Below are 23,863 nucleotides of genomic sequence, written 5' to 3' on the forward strand. Positions count from 1 at the left end.
CCTAAGAGCCAGTTGGCATCTTCCTCCTGACAGAAGCCAGATTTTCACTGGGACTAGACTATTTATTGACAGCATTTTCCCAGACTGGCCCAAGAGTGTCTCATTTCCAAGGTCCCCTGAAGTGCTGGCTCACCTCCCTAGCATCCTCACTTCCTTCCCTTACAGCTTCTTGCACTGTTTTTTTTTTCTCCCCTTGGTGTGTGCTCGTGTGTGTATTTCTTCTTTTTTTTTAGTCTAATGAATTTGTTTTGCAGATTTTGAAAAAGAAAACCAGTGTTATCCAGGTTTTTCCATTAATTCTCTTCCCACATCTTTGAGTGTGATCTCTGTGGCTTTAAAATCCCAAAATTTGAGTGAGTTCCAACGTTGTCCAAGAAAGTTGTTTTAAAGCTTTGCTCTGCAAGCACCAGAAGAGAACTCATAAAAAGGAAGACAACAGCAGATGCAATCGCGGATGTGGCTTCGTCCTTGCAGCTGCCCCAGAGAGCTGTTCCGAGCGTACAGTTCTAAGGAATGAATCCAGAAGAGCAAATCGTGACATGGCTTATATCCCTGGGAGTTTTAGATTCCCCTAAAAAAACTATCTGCGATCCGGAGGAGTTCTTGAAGTCCTCGCTGAAAAATGGGGTAGTGCTGTGCAAACTGATCAACAGACTGAGGCCTGGCTCTGTAGAAAAGGTAAGAAACATTTACAGTATCTTTAGAAGTGCTAACTATGAGAGAGCAGCAATAATATTACGCTTGAGATTTTCTATTGTCCTGATCTTGGGACTCTCCTACTTTAATCTCTTTCTAAGAGTTGGATATTCTTTCTTACTGATTTTGTAGTTTGAAAACGTCAGAAAATGAAATGTTATCGTTTAGTAATTGGCCACCAAGAATAGTATTATTAAAAAAAAAAAAGAAAAAAGCCTGTTAAGCCACTAATACTAAGGGACCAGGAGAACACCCATATCACAAGCTTATTCTAAAAAAACCCAAACCTGACAAGTTTATTCTGTCACAGAGATATGTCCCTGTTTCCCGAGGACATGTTTTAAACATGGGGTACATAATAGTCTGGAACAATGGGGTGATTTCTAACAGATATTGATGGTGTTTAGTGACAGTTTGACTAAAATCAATGTAGATTTTCTTCCTAAAGAAATAAAATATCAATTGAGAGAGAGGCTATTTAGCAATTACAAGAAATAATCCCAATGGCACATAGGTTTGTTAAAACAACAAAAACCAAATATACGTTTCAAGTACAACGTGCGTTCAAAGTGAAACTACCTTATTCTCTTTTAAAAATCCAAAATTTTTAATGTTGGAAACCCATGGTCACGAGAATGGACAATTTTCAAAGCAGGCACTTTAAGTCAGTTTAAAGGTAGAGTGATGCAAGTATGTTCTTAAGGTTAGCAGGAAGTTTTGCCTTCTTGAACTAGTTTGTATTTTTATTGAAAAAGTTGACTTGCTTATAATTTCTTAAACTTAAAAAGCAGTGAGAAAATGGTGGTAAAATGTAGATTTTTGTGATCAGATGCAAAGAAAAACAAAGGGTAAAATATACTTGAATAAATCATCATGAAGAGGAGGGAGCGAGGTAGTAACTTGAAAGCAAAAACAAACTAAAAAAATAAAAATAAAAATCTGGGTTTCTCTGATTTGCTATTACCATATTCAGGCAAAAAGCATGAGAAAAAGTTTATAAGTAGAGATGGCTTGAGACTAAAGGTTTGGTGACATTTGAAACAAAGACCAACCGTTTAGATTTTTGCATCACTTCCTTTGGTGGTTATTTCTCTTCCTGGATTGACAGCAATGTTGTTCCCTGCCTTAAAAAGCCTGCATGTGCAGTTATTAGCAAATGGTGAATATGGCATGTTTGATCTGGGATGACAATCTCCAAGTGACATTTGACCATGTTTCTCTAGTACTGTCTGGATCCCCAAACAGAAGCTGACTGCATCAACAACATCAATGACTTCCTGAAAGGATGTGCAACCCTTCAAGTGGAGGTAAGCCAACCCAGATTGCCTTTCTTGTCATTGTTTTTTTTCACTCTGCAAGTGAAGATGGTATTGTAGTAAAAGTCCTTGGTTTATTTTCACTGTTAAATAGAGGAAGCATTTTACAGAAACCATGGTTAAGACTGGTGACTCCAGTGGTGGCTTGCTAGTTTGGCTTTTCCTGAAACCATTTTCAAAAGAAAAAAAAATTCTTTCAGATACCAAGCCCTGAAAGCAGGCTTCTGGTGACAAAGCTTGCATGGTGTGCTTCCCTACTAAGGGGAAATGGCTGCTATAAGGGTCACTGCATTCCCCCTGAATTGGGGAAAAAAAGTCTTTTGTTACTTTTTTCCATTAACACTTTAGGACAGAGGCTTTGAAACGCTGAGAGAACGTGACCCTGAGATAGAAATTGTATATTAAATTATGTTGCATTATTTTATATTACATGGATCCTTACTGTACTTATAGGGGGTTTACTGAAACTCAGTTGATACTTTTGACTGTGTGCCAAATTACTTCACTTCTCTGGGCCTCAGTATTTTTATTTGTAAAATGGACACAAATAATAGGTACTTCATGGGGTTGTTTTAAAGATCAAATGAGATGCTGCATCATAATTTAGAACTAAAACCTCCAACCTCAAAACATGTCTCTCTATATAAAAGCCTAAGTGACCGGCCGACTGGCTGACCAGTAGCTATGACATGCACTGACCATCAGGGGGTAGACGCTCAACACAGGAGCAGAAATCACAGGCATGGAAACATGGAACAAATTGATAAATATTAGAGGGAAGGGGGGGGGGGAAGGGTGGGAAGAGATCAACCAAAGATCTTATATGCATACTAGAGGCCCAGTGTACTAGTGGGGTCCCTTGGCCTGTGCTCTCTCACAATCCAGGACCCCTTGGGGGATGTTGGAGAGCTGTTTTTGGCCCAATCCCCACAGGCCAGGCTGAGGGACCCCACTGGTGCACAAATCCATGCACCGGGCCTCTAGTATGACACAATGTATGTAGAGTGCTTAGTATAAGACCAGGGATATAAGAAGTGTAGACAATCATTAGTAGTAGTATATCTGGGGAAGTATTAGTAGTTTGAACACGGACTCTGACACTAGAATGCTTGAGTTCAAATTTCAGTTCTTTCTCACCAGTAGCTTTGTGAACTTCAACATGTTGCTTAACAATGCCTTTATGCCTCATTCTTCTCAGCTGTAAAGTGGGAATAATATTAGTACCTATCTCATAGGATTGGTGTGAGATATCAATAAATTCATGTTCATTGCAGGGTTTCTCACACATAGTATTCTCTTAGTATTCTCCAAATGTTAGCTAGTATTATTAATAGCAATACAAGTAGCTTTTGCCCTATATAAACTTTGCTTGCTTTAAAATTTTTCCTAAAGTTACCCATAGCATCAGGCTATGCTTGTCTCAGAATATTTTATTCTAGGTTTCTCAATTGACAAATTTTATTTTATTTTTCTATTTGTTTCCATTGCCCAATTTTAGATCTATGTATGCGTGTGCACACACATGTCTATATGTGCACATGTATGTGCATGGGCACCTGTGTGTATGGCTTTTGAAGTAGTAGGTATGGCCTGAGATAACTCTATATCCCTTATCGAATGATGGCTACTAGGGAATAGGTAATAGTGTTTCCATTTTTATTTGGCAAATAAAAACATGATGAGGTTGCCAATGATTTCTGCATTCTGAAGCTGCCAGAAGGTGTATTAAGCTGCTTCGCAGTTCTAAGAATACTAGATAATACAGAAACACCTCATGGGCATTGTTGGAAAATGAGTTGTTTCATAAAAGTGGATTTGTCTGATAACTAATGTTTACTTCTTTAAGCACTAATGCTTAAAATATTTTTTATCCACTTTGAATAGAAGTATTTCTAAAAAGTATATCATAATTTTCATTTTTTAAATAAAAGGCACTTGGCATATTTTAAATCTCTTTTTGATAATTCAGGCTGGCCTGAACATTATAGGACTATTGTAATAAGGCAATATTGGCATCATAGTTAAGTACATACCTTCTCTAATTGGACAGATTTTGGCCAGTCTTGGCTTAGTCAGTTATTGACTACTAGAGGCCCGAGGCATGAATTTCATGCATGGGGGTGGGAGGGTTGGGGGAATGGGTGTCCCTCGCCCAGCCTGCATCCTCTCCAATCTGGGATGCCTTGAGGGATGTCTGACTGCCCGTTTAGGCCCGATCCTACTGGGATCCTACTGGGATCGGGCCTAAACGGGCAGTTGGACATCGCTCTCACAATCCAGGACTGCTGGCTCCCAACTGCTTGCCTGCCTGCCTTCCTAATTGCCCCTAACCACTTCTTCCTATCAGCCAGTAACCCCCTAAACACTCCCCTGCCAACCTGATTGATGCCTAACTGCTCCCCTGCCAGCCTGATTGCCCCTAACTGCCCTCCCCTGTAGGTCTAGTCACGCCTAACTGCCCTCCCCTACACGCTTGATCACCCCCAACTGCCCTCTCTTGCAGGACTGGTCCCTCCCAATTTCTCTCCCCTGCTGGCCATCTTGTGGTGGCCATCTTTTGTACACATGGGGGCAGCTATCTTGTGTGTTGGAGTGATGGTCAATTTGCATATTACTCTTTTATTAGATAGGATAGAGGCCTGGTACATGGGTGGGGGCCAGCTGGTTTGCCCTGAAGGGTTTCCTGGATCAGGGTGGAGGTTCCCTTGGGGCATGGGCCACCTGGGCGAACGGTGTGTGGTGGTTAGCAGGCTGGCCATGTCTCCTGACATGACAACACAAGCAGAGGCCTTTGTATCTAGGATTTATTTATCTTTATAATTGAAACTTTGTAGCCTTCAGCAGAGGCCAGGGCAGGCTAGGAACTTGGCTTCCTCCATTGCCAGGGAAACCCAAGCGTCCTGCTCACTCTGTGGCCGCAGCCATCTTGGTTAGGTTAATTTGCATACTTGCTCCTGATTGGCTGGTGGACGTGGCTTGGGATTGTAGTGGAGGTATGGTCAATTTGCATATTATTCTTTTATTAGATAGGATGTGTCTCTGAGAAAAGTTACTTGGCCTCTTTTTTTGGGGGGGTGGTGTGGGGAAGAGATGAGGTCTTACTGCCCACTTTGGCTTCTGCAAAGTGCTCTTGGAATGCATGCACTGCTTCCTGGCATGGGGTTGGGGAGTGTGGGGATTGGTAGCTGCTACAATGTAAAAGCTGAAATAGACTGAAATTAACTTTGAATAAACTCCAGACCTCTAAATGGTTACATCAGATTCTGCCAGTACAACTGCTATCTAGGTAGGAAGAAGGATCCAGGATGCTTTCCAATATCCACAGAATTCTCTTACTAAATCAATTATTTGTTTTATGGAGAGGTTGCTATTATGAACAAGGTACTGAAAATAGAGTAATGAATAAGACAGTTACTTGACCTCTTTAAGCTCCAGTTTCCTTATCTGTGTAACGGAGACATTAATCATGTATGACAGCCTGGACAGTGTGACTCAATTGGTTTGAGCATTGTCTTGAGTACTGAAGGGTTGAGGGTCAGGGCACATATCCAGGTTGTGGGTTTGCATAAGGGAGGCAACTGATGGATGTTTCTCTCTCACATCAATATTTCTATCTCTCCGTCTCCCTTCCTCTCTCTCTACAATCAATGAAGAACATATTCTTAGGTGAGGATTAAAAACAATACCAATAATACATATTGCATAGGATTGTTTTAACAATCAAATGAGAAAATCCATCTAAGGCACTTAATATATTACTGTACATAGGCATGCATACTATAATAGCTGTTCAATGTTACTGTTAATATAAGGTAATATTGTATGCAAAATTATGCCTGTGAGGGGTATATAGGAGATGGTTGAGGAACTCCTAGAACCCTGAGGGAAGTCTAATTAAATCAATACATGAGACTGAAAGTTGAGCAGGGATGCATCCAGCAGCCATGAATACTAACCATCAAGTTTTAAGATTCTATATAGCTAAGAGACATGCCTAAACACAAATCTTTGCAAAGTTTTAAACATTAACTTATTTTGCTTTTGTCTTTTCAAATTCAGTTTCTTTTTTTTAAATTTAATAAATCTTTATTATTCAGATTATTACAATTATTTTTCTTTTTTACCCCTATAACTCCCCTCCACCAAGTTTCCACCCCACCCTCTGCCCTTACCTCCATCCCCACTGACCTCATCCATAGGTATACGGTTTTTGTCCAGTCTCTTCCTGCACCCCCATAGAGAATTGTCCCCTGAAAATTGTCAGTCCACTCTCTTTCTATGCCCCTGATTCTATTATATTCACCAGGTTATTCTGTTCATCAGATTTTTAATTCACTTGATTTTTAGATTCACTTGTTGATAGATATGTATTTGTTGTTCATAATTTTTATCTTTACCTTTTTCTTCTTCTTCCTCTTCTTAAAGAATACCTTTCAGCATTTCATATAATACTGGTTTAGTGTTGATGAACTCCTTTAGCTTTTTCTTATCTGTGAAGCTTTTTATCTGACCTTCAATTCTAAATGATAGCTTTGCTGGGTGGAGTAATCCTGGCTGCAGGTTCTTGCTATTCATTACTTTGAATATTTCTTGCCATTCCCTTCTGGCCTGCATAGTTTCTGATGAGAAATCAGCTGACAATCGTATGGGTGCTCCCTTGTAGGTAGGTAACTGTTTTTCTCTTGCTGCTTTTAATACTCTCTCTTTGTATTCTGCCCTTGGCATTTTAATTATGATGTGTCTTGGTGTGGTTCTCTTTGGATTCCTTTTGTTTGGGGTTCTCTGCATTTCCTGGACTTGTAAGTCTATTTCTTTCACCAGGTGGGGGAAGTTTTCAGTCATTATTTCTTCAAATAGGTTTTCAGTATCTTGCTCTTTGTCTTCTTCTGGCACCCCCATAATTCTGAAGTTGGTATGCTTGAAGTTGTCCCAGAGGCTCCTTACACTATCTACAAATTTTTGGATTCTTTTTGCTTTTCCGATTGAGTGTTTTTTGCTTCTTTGTATTTCAAATCTTTGACTTGATTCTTGCATTCCTCTAGTCTGCTGTTGAGTCTCTGTATAATATTTTTTATTTCAATAAGTGTATGTTTAATTTCTAGTTGGTCCTTTTTCATATCCTCGAGAGTCTCGCTAAATTTATCAGCCTTTTCTAGAAAATTCTTGAAAAACCTTGTAACCGTGGTTTTGAACTCTATATCCCATCTTTTGATTTCCTCCATTTTTTCTGTTTGTGATCTGTTTCTTTGTCTCTGCATTTTCATTGCTTCCCTGGATTGGTAGAGTAGCTTTGTGTGATAGGTGTCCTATAGGGCCCAGTGTCTCAGCCTCCCCAGTTACCTGAGGTGGACACTCTTGGTGCACCCCTTAGTAGACTGTGTGCACAGCCTTGTTGTAGTTAAGTCTTGATTGTTGTTGGTGTCACTGGGAGGAATTGTCCTCCAGGCCAATTGGCTGTGAGGATCAGCTGTGTCTGCATTGGGAGAATTTCTGTGCTAGAGACACCTTTATGAGACCAGACTTGCAAAATTGCAAAAGCCTTGTGCTCAGCTTGGATGGGCGGAGTTTCAGGGCGGAGCAGACAGCCTTAGCTTCCCATTAACCCTGCCCTATGAGGCCCCTGAGTCTCAGTGTCCCTTGGTAATCACTGTGAGCACCTCTGAAAGAAAGCCGCCCTCAAGTTTTGCCCACTACCAGACAGTCCAGTTTCTTCCCAAACGAGTCTGGGTTCCTAGATTCTCGCCCGGAACTGGAGTTCAGAACAGTCAGGAGTTTCCGTCTACCTCCCACTAGAGAAAGTCAGCAGCACACTCAGGAGTCAGTCCATTCCATGCGCACTCTGCATGCATGCCTCCAGACCTCTGCCTTTTGTAGCTCCTCTGAGTCTCCATGTGCTTTTCTCTTTCTTTGTAGTTGTAGAATTTCCACTCAGCCAACATTCCTGTGGCTCTGAATGATGTCCGTTTTGTCTTTTAGTTGTAGTTTTGAGATTGTTGTGCGAGGCAGCAGTTTAGGTGTTTGCCTATGCCACCATTTAGGTTTCTCCTCAAAATTAACTTATTTTGAACTGATCATATTTGATATGTAACATTGTATAAATTTAAGGTGTACAATGATTTACTTTGATACATATATACATTGTAATATGCCCAAAGTAATAATTATAGTACAACTAGAGGCCCAGTGCATGAAATTTATGCATGGGGGGTGTGTGCCCCTCAGCCCAGCCTTTCCAAAATGAGACACCTCGAGGGATGTCTGACTGCCCACTTAGGCCTGATCCTGGTAGGACAGTCTCACATTCCTCTCACAATCTGGGACTGCTGCCTCCCAACTGCTCGCCTGTCTGCCTTTCTGATTTTCCCTAACCACTTCTGCCTGTGAGCCTGATCACCCCCTAACCACTCTCCTGCCAGCCTGATTGATGCCTAACTGCTCCCCTGCCAGCCTGATTGCCCATAACTGCCCTCCTCTGGTGGTCTGGTCACCCCTAACTGCCCTCTCCTGCAGGCCTGGTTACTCCTAACTGCCCTCCCCTGCAGTCCTGGTCCCCCCAAATGCCCTCCTCTGCCAACCTGGTCACCCCCCTCAACTGCTCTTCCCTACAGGCCTGCCCCCCCCCCCAACTGCCCTTCCCTGCAGGCCCAGTCGCCCCCAAATTCCTTCCTCTTCAGGCCTGGTCCCCCCCCCCCCAACTACCCTCCCCTTCAGACTTGATAGCCCCCAACTTCCCTCCCCTGTTGGCTATCTTGTGGTGACCAACCTGTTTCCACATGGAGGCAGGATCTTTGACAGCACAGGGGCAGCCATATTGTGTGTCAGAATTATGGTCAATTTTCATATTACTGTTTTATTAGATAGGATTGAAGCTGGGTGCATGGGTGGGATCTGGCTGGTTTGCCCTGAAGGATGTCCCGGATCAGGGTGGGAGTTCCCTTGGGGTATGGGGTCGCCTGAGTGAGGGGCCTGTGGTGGTATGCAGGCTAGCCACACCCCCGGTGTCCCAAGCAGAGACCCTAAGATCTGGGATTTATTTATCTTCTATAATTGAAACTTTGTAGCCTTAAGAGGAGGCCAAGCAGACCAGGGCTGTGGAAACCTTGGCTTTCTCGATCGCTGGAAGCAACTCAAGCTTCCTGCTCTCTCCAGCTCCCTGGCTGCTGCCATTTTTGTTAGGATTTATTTATCTTCTATAATTGAAATTTTTTAGCCTTGAGTGGAAGCCTGGGCCCGCTACAGCATGTGGAAAGCTTGGCTTCCTCCATTGCTAGAGAAATTCAAGCCTCCTGCTTGCTTCATGGCTGCAGCCATCTTGGTTAATTTACATACTCTCTCCTGATTGGCTGTTGTGCGTGGCTTGTGGGTGTAGCAGAGTGATGGTTATTTTGCATATTAATCTTTTATTATATAGGATATTGTTGTCTATATTTATTATACTGTGCATTAGATCACTATGACTCACTGTAAGTTTGTACCCTCAAACAACATCAATTTTTATCCCCTCACTTCATTCCCAGATAACCACCATTTTACTCTCTTTTTTTTAAAAGAATATTTTTTTATTGATTTTTTATTGAGAGGAAGGGAGAGAGATAGAGAGCTAGAAACATCTATGAGGGAGAAACATCGACCAGCTGCCTCCTGCATACCCCCAATTGGGGATGTGCCCGCAATGAATGTACATGCCCTTGACTGGAATCGAACCTGGGACCCTTCAGTTCGCAGACCAACGCTTTAGTCACTGAGCCAAACTGGTTTCGGCTGCTCTCTCTTTTTTTTAAGTTTCACTTTTTTTAGATTGCACATAAGTGATATCATACCCTACTTGTCTTTCTCTGACTTATCTCACTTAGAATAATGTGCTCAAGGTCCACTCATTTTGTTGCAAATGGTAGGATGTCCATCATTTTCATGGCTAAATAATATTCCACCATGTATACTAATATACACCATATCTTTTTTTATCCATTTATCCATTGATGGATACCTATGCCAGTTTAGATAGATTATTTCTCAGGCCTAAAGTACTTTGCATGGTGCTTAGTATAAGGCATGCTTATTAGATTTTTGTTGATGATATAGAACTGTTAATGTATAAAAAATACAAGAACAGGGCTTGAATATTATCCAGAACACACTATTACCTACAGAAAGAGTATCAGTTTGAAATGGTCAGTTTGGAAATGCAAAACAATGACGCTAGATATGCAATAAATAGCACACTGACAGTTTCAATATTGGCTGTGGGACATAGTAATCACTTTAAGGAGCTGCTGCCATGTGACCCTCTGGCTGGCCAGTTGGCCTTTTCAAATGACCTCCATCTTTGTGTTTTCATATGGCTATAGTGTCCTAGGGTCAATCAGGATGGCAGGGGAGTGAATCAGAGAATCACACAGGTAGCAGCTGGTCAGGCTAGTCTGCTGAGACACCTGGGAAACAAAGTACTATCTAAAGCACCTTCTCAAGGTTGACAGTATCCTTTGAAACACAATTTTGGTGAAGTGAAAATCATCTATTTTTGTTGTTGTTGCTTGTGTTTTGGGTATTATATCTAAGAAACAATTGTTTAATACAAGGTCATGAAGTTTTACTCCTATGTTTTTTTCTAAGAGTATTATAGTTTTTTCTCTTACAATTACGTTTTTTTAAATCTATTTTGAGTTAATTTTTTTTGTATGTGATGTGAGGTAAGGTTCCTAATTCATGCTTTTACTTGTGGGTATCCAGTTATATCAACACTATTTGTTCTCCCCATTGAATCGCTTAATGTAGCTTTGTAGGAAGTTTTCAAATCAGAAAGTGTGAGTTTACCAACTTTGTTCTTCATTTTCAAAATCATTCTGGCTATTTTAAATCCCTTTTGTGCCCATATGGATTTTAGGACCTGCCTGTCCATTTCTGCAAAACAAACAAACAAACAAAACAAAAACAGTTGGAATTTTTATAGTGATTGCATTCAATCTGTATATTGCTTTGGAAAGTGTTGCCATCTTAATAATATTAAGTTTTCTGACCCATAACACAGGATGTCTTTCCATTTATTTAGGTCTTTTAAAATTTCATTCAACAATGTTGTGCAGTTTTCAGTGCACATGCCTTGTACGTCCTTGGTGATATTTAATATCTTATCCTATCTAATAAAGAGGTAATATGAAAATTGACTGTCACTCCAACACACAAGATGGCCACCCCCATGTGGACACAAGATGGTCACCACAAGATGGCCTGCAGGGGAGGGCAGTTAGGGGCAACCAGGCCAGTAGGGGAGAGCAGTTAGGGGTGACTGGGCCAGTAGGACAGGGCAGTTAGGGGGGACCAGACCTGCAGGGTAGGGCAGTTGGGGGGGACCAGGCCAGCAGGGTAGGACAGTTAGGGGCAACCAGGCCAGCAGGGAAGGGCAGTTGAGGGAAATCAGGCCAGCAGGGGAGCAGTTAGGCATCAATCAGGCTAGCAGGGGAGTGGTTAGGGGGTGATCAGGCTGGTAGGCAGGCGAGCAGTTGAGAACCAGCTGTCCTGGGTTATGATAGGGATGTCCCAGATTGGAGAGGGTGCAGGCTGGGCTGAGGAACCCCCCCACCCCCCCGTACGAATTTTGTGCCCTGGGCCTCTAGTGTGGTATAATAAAATATTTTGATGGTATTTTGTTCCTTGGTGGTATTTTATTCCTTTTGATGCTACTGTAAGTTGAATTGTTTTATTAATTTTATTCTTCGATTATTCATTTTAAGTGTATAAAAATGCAATTGATTTTTGTATACTGATCTTGTATCCTTCAACTTAGCTGAACTTATTTATTAGTTTTAATAGTTTTTTTAGATTCTTTGTGTTTTTTTTTTTTGTCATCTATTCATAGAGATATTTTTACTTTTTCCTTTCAAATTTGAATGCCCTTTATTTAATTTTCTTCCTAATTTCCCTGGTTAGAACCTTCAGTACAATCTTGAATATAAGTAATGAGAGTGAACATCCTAATCTTGTTTTTATCTTAGGGGAAGTTTTCAGTCTTCCGTCATTAAGTATAGCATTAGCTGTGGGTTTTTCATAGATGCTTTTTATCAGGTTAAAGGAGTTCCCTTCTATTCCTACTTTTTTGTTTGTTTGTTTTTTAATCATGAAAGGATGCTAGATTTTTTCAAAGTTCTTTTCTGCTTCTGCTAAGATGACCATTGGTTTTTGTCTTTTATTATATTGATATGTGGTATTACATTGATTGATTTTGATATGTTAAGTCAATCTTGCATTCCCAGGATAAGTCCCAGTGTGTCATCTTGGATACCCATATAGAGATTTGTGTACATCTGTGATTATTCTTGAAGCATATTTGTTCATAGAATAAAATTACTGAATCAAAATTCTATAGGTACTCTCAAATTTCCCTACAAAAATGCTATATGAAATTCTACTCCCACCGATAGTGTAGAAAGTGCCTTCTTCTTCATGTTCCTGGCAGCCCTCGATATTATCTTTAACGTTTGTTAAACTGCTGTGTGAAAATGGTATTTTATTTATTATTATATTTTGTATTTCATGATTCTTACTGAGTTTGGACATCTTATCAGTCCTTCTTATCCATTTGTACTTCTTTTTCTGTGACCCAAATATGTATATCTGTCCTATTTGTTTACAGAATAGAGAAGGCAGGTGGACACATAAGCCTCAAGAGTAAATATTCCAAAACATATGAAAAAAGTCTTCATGTCTAGGTAGAATGTGATTAGGAAGTCCCTTGACAACAGGAGTCTAGCAATGGTAGTTTTGGTTTGGTTTTGCCTTTGAACTTGGTGGGAATCAGGGACATACACAGTTCTTCTGATCCTTCCGGAGTGGCCTGGATAGTTGGCACCTCTCTGATTGCATTGTTCTGTGGCTAGTTTTCCTTACAGCCAGGCTTCCCCCACCTCATTCCCAGCAGTCTCCTGCCACCCTTACTACCAATCCACTGCCAAGGACCTGCTACCATCTCCTATACTGCTCCTGGGCCATGCCTACTTTGTAAAAGATGTTTTATTCATGAAGCATTTAATTGAATATATATGAGGCTCATTTTGTGCTTCTTTCTCTCTTTCTTTCTCTCTCCCCCCCCCTTTTGTCTCTCTCTCTCTTACCAGCTGGTGTCAGTAAGGGTTTTTCTCTTGGCCCCCACCCCCTCACTGCCTCCTGTTTCCTTCTACTCACTCCCTCTGCCTTGTCACTGGAGCAGCATGGGTGCCCTACCCAAAGTGGGGCCTGTGGGATGGTTGATTTGCTATTTCACAGGGGCTGCTCTGCAGGGAAGAGTTTTGGAAGGAAAGCAGATTTATTAATGATCAGGAGTCAAGGTTAAATTCCGCATAGAAGAGCTCTAGCTCTAGAAGAGTAGGACCTCCCCCGAGGAGTGAGGTGTAAGGGCAGACAACTACTCAGTAACTGTAATGGCTATCAGCAGACCTTCCTTCAAGCCCGGAGCCTGCCACTTGTGTGAAGTCTGAGTACCCTTCTCTAGGCTTCTGTTGACTCATCTGTAAAATGAAGAGACTAGAGTAGAGATTGGTAATGTCTAACTGTTGGACACTATTTTTAATTGGCCCCTTTCCATCAATTTCCACTCTGCAAAACTTTGTATATTTAGCTGCTCAATTTGAACTAGTGGGAAGACTAAAGAGGATTAGGTAAATTTTTCTCTTCTGTTGAACAAATTGGACACTCTTAGTGAGTTTCATGAATTACATTCAATGGCACCCATGATTGGACTTCAACAATGTTGTAAGTATTTTCCATCTATCATGAACCTTTTGAATTATTCTCCCTCAAAAAGACTTTCGATTTGGGGCCTGTTATCAGAGATCCCAGGAAGGGCATCAAGGTTACTTTAGGGAAAGAGGCATCTGGAGGGCCCTTGGAGAATGCTTCCTTACTTGGGTGTCTCCGCTGCTCACCATAGAACCTGGGGTTCAGAGCGGAGTCGGGGGGGGGGGGGGGCGAGGGGGGGTGGAGGAGGACATGGGCCACTGGAACAGGCTAGTCTGTGAGGCCGGGATTCCCGCCTGAGATTCTGGCACTGACAGCCCTGAACTCGGGGCTGACGCGGGAGGCAGCAGCATGCGCAGTGTAGCAGTTGCCGCTACACCGGAGCTTCAGCAGCTGCCGCAGCTACTAGGCGGCTGCTGCTGCTGCTGCTCTGCCATCCGCCGCAGTCACTTCCAGTTCCTACTTGGGTGATCCAGGTCCGGGTCACTGCTTCCCCGCCGCTAGCCCGGCCTCTCGAGGCCTCCCTCCCTCCCAGGCAGGAAGGGGCCAGCGTTGACAGCTGAGCAGGGTCCTGAAGAGCCGCAAAGGCAGGTTCCCAGGCAGCCGATCCAGGCCCGCCGCCGCCGCCCCAGTGCTCTGGCCGGCTCGCCGCCAGCGCCCCCAGCCGGGCTCATCCCCCGCCACCCCCTTCCTCGCATTCGGCCCCTTGGTCCTCAGCCCACCGAGGGGCACCATTCTGGAAGCAAGAACTTGAGGGCAAGAGTCTGGCTTCCCTTTAGATTAAAAAAACAAAAAACAAAAACAAAAAAAACAGAAAGGGATAAAAAAAAATAAAAATCATTCCTGGACTGAGAGGTTCGGGGCGTGGCACAGAGTTTGGAGACTGGCGCCCCCTCCTCGCCGGCGTCTAAGAGCAAAGTTGCAGCCGCCCCTCCCCGCCCGGGGGAGCCGAGCCAAGCTTTCCAGTTTCGCCCTGGTGGCGGCTGCGCTTAGGGCAGGGTCCCAGCTCGGGCTCGGTTGAACGGTTCCCGCAGCCTTGGCACCGGGTAGCCCGCCCGCTCGCTCGCCGGCCGGGTGACTCCGGAGGACGAGCCGCTTCCCGGAGGCGGCGGCGGCGGCGGCTGGAGTCAGCGAGCAGCCGGAGGACAAGCGGGCAGTGGCCGAGCCAGGTGACCTGCCTGGGGGGCAGCGGGTTAGGGGAAAGGGACAGCTCAAGGGTTCGGGGTGGTGCCTAAGGACTGCCCCTTAGCGGGGAGCTGCCCTTCCACTGCCTTGGCTCCCAGCCCCAGTCTTGGGGTTCCTTCTCTGCCAAGGCCTCCCAGGGAACTGAGATCCGGGGTGCCCGGAGGGAGGGAGGGGGCTGAGGGCGCCGAGAGAGGACGCGCCAAACTTAGGGGCGAGTTGTCCGGCTCTGACCGCAAGGTTTGCATCAGACCGGATTCCTTCCCTACAACCCCCCACCAGGGCAAGGAGTCCACAGTACTGTTTGTTTTTTAAAATACGAATTTGATGCCTCCCCTTTCCATCCCCAGCATCCGTACATTTGGGGATATTTTTGGCGATGAGTATACAGGTCTGTCGCAGGAATGGTTTGTGTAAGGGGAAAGACCTATACTCTCTGCAAGATGTTCCAACCTGCCTGTAGTTATTTTCTAGTCATTAAAAAACCCAACAGGTATTTGAGCTATTCGTTTCTTATCTCTAGAGTAGAGAGCCCTTAAGTTTATCTCTGTCTCTTAAAAAAAATCTTATATTTGTGTTTTTGGCTTGTTACTGGCTTTGGATATAAAGGTAACTCACATGACTTTTTTTCCCCCTTTTCTTAATGTGTAATGGGAATAAAAATAGAGTAAAGGAATACATTTTTCTATGCAACTGTGTTTATTTTTGTCAATAAAATCTTTACATGAAACAAACAAATTGTAGACTAGGCTAAATTTCAGTTGATGTTTTGTAAAGTATTTAAAAAATTTGAAGCCACTGCTTTTCTAACTTGTATTTGCTTGGCAACCCCACAATTTGTCCTTGAACTTCCTATCTTAATTTTGACATTGACCACGGTAAGAGGAGCTTCAATGACATCATTTGCTCCAGCAACAGTTCTGGTGTTCCGTGACTGAAAGCACTTCTCTCCAAAATGTTAAGGCCTCGGCCTGCTCTTGTACTTCAGCTGAGGCATTCCCAGGGACTTCTCTTAAGGGAAATATTTTGCTACTTGATGGCGATGCTTCAGTCCCTTCTTACATAAACAGGCTTCGGGCTATTGTCGTCTCCTCCAGGTGTGCTTGAAGCAGTTAATATCAGAGAGTTCTCAGTCTTGAGGGGTGGTGCTGGTTAGAGTTTGGAACAAAGTAAATTTCTAGCTAGAGTTCTCATCTGGCATTTCTTTGCTGCTTAACGTTTTTGGGAATGTTGTCTTATTTCTCTGCAACTTACTGAGCATTTGTAAAGGATGCGGGAAAGATGGCATTGCATTGCTTTCATTTGACAGAGAAACAAAAGTTGAGTTCACCAAAGTCAGGCAGCTTACCAGTAGTAGTATTAAAATTCTGACCTGGATCTCCTGCTTTCAGCTCAAGGTTGTGCTTGTTTTTACTAAAACATGGCATTTTATACAAAAGTGTTTCATTTGGCACATGTTTTATGGATGGTATATCTTCTGAGCTACCAATTTTTTTCCTATTCTTTGTACCAACTCACATCTTGGCCTTGTCTTTGCATAAGGCTGGCTCTGTTCTTAGGAGTACAGGAGCAGAGCTTTCGAAAGGAGGGTCTGTGGTTTGCATTTCCCACGGATGGCCTCCTCTCCATTCATCTTCAGGGATAACAGGTGCTGAATAGAGTGAGTCACTAGGGCCCCAAAAATGTCTGATATTTGTCTGACATCACTAGTTCAAGTATAATATTACTCCAGTCTTTACAAAGAAACTCATTCAGGAGGAGAAATTGGAGAGTATGAGTTTTGTTCATTTAAAGCAATCTGCTCATCACTGTACATAGGGAACTTAGATGTGAAAGAAGAAAAGAAGTTGAGTACCCAGCATTTCTCTATCTCCTGTTTTAAGTACTGTGCTGGGAGATTTATGTTATTCTATTTAATCCTCACGACAATCCCAAGAGGGAGGTGGCATTGTGCTCATCACATAGTGCTGGTTTGTGGATGATCTAGACCAGTGGTCGACAAACTCATTAGTCAGCAGAGCCAAATATCAACAGTACAACGATTGAAATTTCTTTTGAGAGCCCAATTTTTTTAAACTTAAACTTCTTCTAACACCACTTCTTCAAAATAGACTCTCCCAGGCCGTGGTATTTTGTGGAAGAGCCACACTCAAGGGGTCAAAGAGCCGCATGTGGCTCATGATTCGCAGTTTGCCAAACACAGATCTAGACAAATGTCTCAACTGCCAGTCTCACGGTGCCAAAATGTAATCACTGATATACACCTTACTCCAGAAATCATTCTGTTTGCCATGTGTCAGGCTGTCTCTCCAAAGGAACTGATGATAAATACAGGAACACCTAGCCCCTTGGTTTTCAGATATGGCTGTAACTAGAGCATGTCTGGTGTGGTTCAGTAGTTGAGCATTGACCTATGAACCAGGAGGCCATGGTTCGATTCCCAGTCAGAGCACATGCCCAGGTTTTGGGCTTTATCCTCAATTGGGGGAGGAGGGGTAGGAGGAGGAGCAGTGCAGGAGGCAGCTGATCAAGGATTCTCACTCATCATTGATTTTTCTATATCTCTGTCCCTCTCCATTCCTCTCTGAAATCAATAAAAAATTATATATATATGTATATATCCATATCTATATATATATTAAAAATACAAATGTTGCCCTGGCCAGTGTCGCTCAGTTAGTTGGGCATAGTCCCATGCACCAAAAGATCGCTGGTTCAGTTGTTGGTCAAGGCACATGTGCAAGTTATGGGCTCAGTCCCATATGGGGGGGGTCATGTGGGAGGCAGTTGATCCATGTTTTGCTCTTACATGGATGTCTCTCTCTCTTTGTCTCTTTCTCTTCCTCTCTCTCTAAAAATCAATTTTAAAAAATCTTTAAAAAATGCAAATGTTGGGGAGGTTCCCTCCCATTGAGCTTCTGTGTGAATTGGTCTTCAGTGAGGGCCAGGCCTTGGTATTTCTTCTTATTTTAATGTTTAAGTGAACTTTATATTAAATATAACATGAATTCAGGAAATTGTACAAATCCTAAGTATACTAGTATAGTCTGATGAATCTTTACAAATTGAACATATCCATATAATAACCAGCACACCATTTTCAGCACCCATAAGCTACCCTTGTGCCCCTTTTAAGTCACTATCCCTCACCCACAGACACCACTGTCCTGACTTCTACAACACTCAATTCTTTTTTTCTGTTTTGATACTTTATATGAGTGGAATCATATAGTATGTACTTGTTTGTATGTTATCTTTCACTCAAGGTAGCATTTTACAAGTCAGCTATGCTTTTGCAGTAGTAGTAGTTTTTTTTTATTTTTTATTTTTTTGTTTGCTAGTAATATTCCATCATGTGGATGTACCATATTTTGTGTCTCCATTCAACTATTGATGGACATCTAGGTTGTTTCCAGTTTTTGGTTGCTATGAATGAAGCTACCGTGAATATCCTTGTGCATGTCTTCTGGTGCACATTTCTGTTGGAATTTATACATAGGAATGAACTGCTGGATCATAGGGTGTGTACAAGCTTAGCTTGAGTAGGTACTGCCCAACAGTTTTCCAAAGCGACCAGGTGTTATTATTTATTTCATTTTTTAAAGCTCCCCAAGTGATTTTAATGTGCAACCAGAGTTGAGAACCATTTAAAAAATATCTTATTGATTTTTTACAGAGAAGAAGGGAGAGGAATAGAGAGTTAGAAACATTGATCAGCTTCCTCCTGCACACCTCCCCACTGGGGATGTGCCCACAACCAAGGTACATGCCCTTGACCGGAATCGAACCTGGGACCTTTCAGTCCGCAGGCTGATACTCTTATCTACTGAGCCAAACCAGTTTCAGCCAGAGTTGAGAACCATTTTGATGGCTAATCTAGAGTTCAGCAATATAGCAACCTCTAGTGTCTGCTGCCTAAATGAGAACAATAAAGAGACACCAGCTTTCTTCTCAGCCTCAGATCTTCTAGAAAAATCTCTGTAGGATTTGGCAGCTGTTGTTCATTTTCTTATATTCCCTTGTGCCAAGGTACTTTTATTCTGTCTGCCCACTCTCACTATGGTAATCTGTGGACACATTTGTCTCTTTACCAGTCTTGGAACTTCTCAAAGGCAGGAACCAGAGCTTGATAATCCCAGCACTCAGTATTAGAATATGGCATATAGCAATGCTCAGTAAATGTTCATTAAATGAATGATTCATAGTATGACTGAAGGGTCAGAGAAGGTTTGGGCTGCCAAAGAGATGGCACACCTTTGCACTAAGACTTATGCACTTTATTCCTAGAAGACTGCCATGGACCCTTGCTCAGAGTCTAAATTACTTTTATTTACCTGAGCATGTTATAATTATGGGTACTCTCATTGCTCATCCCAAACTGATTAGATTAGACAAGATAAGTTATGTGGAAACACTTTGTAAAGTGGAAAACAGATGTGAATAGAAACTTGTGATAAAGGGAGAAGAGGGGATTCTATAGATTAGATGAATTAGCAATGGCAGAAAGAGTATATATCTAAATAAAACATGGAAGAAGTGAAATAAACAGCACATCAAGAAAAGAGACAAAAAACTATAAAAAACAGACACCCAAACATATAACCATCTGGGACCTTTTGGTGTAGGTTCAGGCAACCCAATACATGTATGGTTGATCTAGTGGCTAGAATTTGTGACTCTCCCTGTCTTGTTCTGAGTTTGATTCCTGTCAAGGAAACTTTGTTCTTGAGAAGTAGTATAGTACTGCGTTGGCTAAGAGCTTGAGCTTTGGATTTGAATTGACCTGGGCTAGCCAATTATTAGGTATACTAGGAGCCCAACGTGAAATTTGAAATCATGTGGCGCTGCTCACTCTTGAGTTGCTGGTCTGGTCCTACCTCCCTCTCCAGCCCTTGAAGTAGCCATGGCTGCTGATCAGGCCTTCCCCCAGCGTAAGCACGTGAAGGATCCTGCCCCCCATGCTTTGCGTGAAACCTCCTCCTGTCTGGTCAACCCGTTAGGGTGTCCTGGTTAATTAGTATATATATGCATATATATATAATTCTTTAAAAATTATATTTTATTGATTTTTTTACAGAGAGGAAGGGAGAGGGATAGAGAGCTAGAAACATTGATGAGAGAGAAACATCAACCAGCTGCCTCCTGCACATCCCCCACAGGGGATGTGCCCGCAACCAATGTACATGCCCTTGACCGGAATTGAACCTGGGACCCCTCAGTCCGCATACCGACGCTCTATCCACTGAGCCAAACCGGTTTTGGCTAAAATTCTTTTTTAATATTAGGTGTATTCTAACTTCCTTGGTGGTAGTGGTATTTATATTAGGTATATGCTACTTTATTGTTAGTTATATGCTTACTAGGTATATGCTACCTCTTAATATTAAATGAGAGAATGCAAGTAAAGCACTTAGCACAGTGCCTGGCACTGGGTAAAGCTAGTTACTAATTGGAATTTTAATATATTTCAGTAGACTAGTGTTCACAAATGATAACATTGCATTATGAAAAAAGTTCACTTAGTACAGTTACGTTATGCAAGCTCCATTTAAAAAGTGAGTTATGCTTTATCGAAAGACTTCCTTTTGAAATCTTAACATTAAAGAAAATTTGAACACAAGAAAGGGTAAATTGTGGACTTTGTGGAGAGATGGCTTCTCCAAGAGTTCTGAGGTTTTACACTAGTTACATTGAGAATTTAGACAGAGATGAAACAGGAAAATAAATCCAACCATATTATTTTTTAGTTCCATGCTTTATTTGGCAGAAACTGCTTCTTTTTGGAAAAACATTCTTAAAAAAATAAAGTTGAAGCTAAAATCCCCCACATATTTTCCAATACTTAATAACCCTCTTCTGAGAACAAAACAAAGTTGATTGTCTTGGGGAATTTTAGATGAATAGTGATGGCAGGCTCTGTTCTCATGTTAACAGCAGAAATTATTCTTTTCAACATTATTAACATCTTTCACTCACAAATGGAAGTGCTTTTTTTTTTTCCTGGACTTGAAATTCTTAGTGCTTCACATAATAGAAAATAATTTAAATTTAAATGAGAGGATGTTGAAATGTGTTTGAAATTATTTATATGTCATATTTAATTTGTTTATATCTTGTATTTGGAAGACTATGTAAACACAGTTTAAATTTCAGTGATATTGTAGCCCAGTGATATCCATGGAACAGAGATAGGAATTTTTAACTATAATTTCTGACAATAAGCATGTAGTCTTAAGAGTTTTATGAATTGGTTATAAAAGTTCATGCTAAGTCTCCAGATGTCTGTCTTGCTGCTGTTGTCAATGCTGAGCATTGCCAATTTTTAACTGCTGAAAACAATTTGTATAACAACTCAGGACTAGAAATACGTTTGGGGATCCAGTTCGAAAGAGGAACTAGAGAAGACAAAGCAACTGAATTCTTCAGAGGCTATGAATTATTCAGTTGTTAACCACAGTAACTTCTTTAGCTACCATTTTGTGATAATAATATAAACAATTTGATAGATTCCTCTTGAAATTGAAAAATCAGGAAAGCTTTCCACTTGTTCTTAGTCTATGCATAAACTAGAAGCATGTGAAAACTGAGTATTTTCAGTTTCTTATGTTTACCAAGATAGAGTGGTTTAATTTTTGTCTTTTAAAGCAAACCTGGTTATTTTATAGTCACAATAACTTGAAATTTGAAAATACACCCCAGAGCAAGATGCATGTTATTTTAAACAATTCAACAAATTGTTTTTGTTGTTGTTTTTTGATGATGACTGACAAAAAACATTCCCCTTTACCCTCGGAAAAAAGTAATAAATCTATTGAATTGGGCATAGTCGGGGGGGTGGAGGGAATAAAAATCAATTGCCTCTATACAAAAAAACCCATAGTATATAACACTTGAAAAGGAATCAGGTTGTTTCTTAATAGGTTGAATGCATACTGATAATACCAAAATAATGTGTTTTGTTAGAAAATTTGATCAAGGAATCTTCCTGACAGAAGATGTAAAAGTTACCTTGTTTTAAATCTAACTCACTCTAATTTTTAAAAAATTATTTTTATTGTTTTTAAATAGGTTTTTGTTGTTGTTGTTTTGTTTTTTGCTTTCAGAGAGTAAGGGAGAGGGGGAGAGACATAGAAACAAGAATGATGAGAGAGAATCATTGATTGGCTGTCTCCTGCATGCCCCTTACTGGGGATTGAGCCTGCCACCTGGGTTTGTGCCCTTGACTGGAATCGAACCCGGGACCCTTCAGTCTGCAGGCCAATGTTCTATCCACTGAGCCAAACTGGCTAGGGCAATAACTTTATTGTTGAAAGTGTTTCAAACATTTCCCTTTTTCCCCCCATTGACCCCCTCCACCTCATTCCCGCCCACCCTCAGGCCTTCATGTTGATTCTAATCCAGGCTGTTTCTGAGGGCAATGGAGCACAATATAGCTCTTATTAAAATCATACAATCTTTGCAAGCTACTCCAGCCACATTCCCCATTCTAATTTGGTCATTTGTTATTACTGAGTTTCCCCCCTCCCCCGCCAAGGATTTGTTGAAGAGGTAAAGAGTTGCCAACGCAGCATAAGGTATGCAAAACCATTGGTGATGACATTGGAGTTAACACCAAAAGGATGTCCAAGGTCTGGCCTTTGAATTGCAAACGAAGAAATATGAGGGACACTTGCCAGTTTTAGGGCCTTTGCTTACCAACTTTTTAGAGGAGATATATGTCCACTCAGTCCAGAAGCTGCTCTGGATTTCAACACTGACAGTGCCACTTCCTCTGCTGTCATCTGGGGGGGAAAAACTCATGACACCAGACATCTGCCTGATTAGCTCTAGGTTTTGTCATACCCTGGCACATTCGACCCTACCACATACAGGGCTGTGTGGGTTCCGAAATGTGGATCATCTAAAATAGCATACACTCACACATCGTTTCTATTTGACTTCTGGCAGAAGATTTACCTTCCTAATTAAGTTCTGCTTAGACAAATAGAGTAAAATCCCAATTTTATACTTTCCTGGGACTTGAATATTATTACAGAGATCAGACATGTCAGTTGAGGGATTGAATAGGGCAATGGGGAAAAGAAGGAATTAAATTAAACTGATACGTAATGCGGCAGTTTGCAAAGCAGTGAGTTATTAAGGACTTGTTTCACCAGAGACAATGACATACAGGTTTCCCTACCCCTTGGAAGCATGGACATTATTTTAAGAGGTGTCATTAAGGTGTCAAGCTCTTAATAACTTTTATGAAGAGCCCAGTCTGTGAAGCAGGCCTGTATGCTAAGGAACATTCTGTCTTGAAATGTGTCTGTTCTTGGCTAGGTCTCCAGCAAACTGGGGATATTTACCAATGATTGCTGAGAAATGTATGTAAATCAAGAGACTTATTTAGGTATAATTAATGTGCACTATCAATAGAATGTAGTATTTTACTAAAATAGAAAATTAACCACTACTTTTGAAAAACGTATGTTGTGAATGAATGTGTCAACAAGCATTTGTACTGTAGGATAACCAGTTTTCATTCTTTGAAGACATGCTGGTGTTTGAGAATGTGTTTTGAATTGAGAAATCTTGATTTGGGATTTAAAAAATCACCTTCAGGTGAACAAACTGTTAAACCATTGCTCCCCACTCTATTATTTAGTCCTCAAGTCACTTGTTATTTCTTATCTTACCAAAAGTCTCTCAATTTCATTGGGTTTTCAAGGTGACATTTGGACATTAGGACTCTGTGACTGTGATTCTAATAGGCAGTAACTTTGCTTCCTTTTGGTGAGGTGCTTTGACAGTGTTCTTAACTTCTCTCAATCATATTCTTCAAAAGGAAGAATGTATTTTACCAAGTGATGGAATATATATAAGCTCTGATTTATCAAGGTCTACCAGAAAAAAATGAGCCCTTTTCTGTCTTCTTTTTTGGGAAAGGCATGCCAAAA

At 41.5% G+C, this 23,863-nt stretch overlaps 1 protein-coding gene across 4 annotated transcripts in view; it reads left to right on the forward strand.

Annotated features, from left to right (window-relative positions):
• Window positions 1-236: 236 nt before the first annotated feature.
• The window catches only part of ARHGEF6 (Rac/Cdc42 guanine nucleotide exchange factor 6), a 130,968-nt gene continuing 107,341 nt past the window's right edge, over window positions 237-23,863 (forward strand). Inside the window, exons 1-2 of one of the 4 annotated variants that reach the window (XM_084870207.1) lie at window positions 237-678; window positions 1,920-2,003. In XM_084870207.1, the coding sequence (XP_084726333.1) occupies window positions 514-678; window positions 1,920-2,003 (249 nt within the window). In that variant the 5' untranslated portion in view covers window positions 237-513. Of the gene's footprint in view, window positions 679-1,919; window positions 2,004-14,289; window positions 14,912-23,863 lie in introns of those variants that run through there. The other 3 variants (XM_084870206.1, XM_084870209.1, XM_084870208.1) reach the window with 3 other exon arrangements.

The sequence above is a fragment of the Pipistrellus hanaki genome, assembly GCF_964339955.1.
Source record: "Pipistrellus hanaki genome assembly, chromosome: X".
NCBI classification, from domain to species: domain Eukaryota; kingdom Metazoa; phylum Chordata; class Mammalia; order Chiroptera; family Vespertilionidae; genus Pipistrellus; species Pipistrellus hanaki.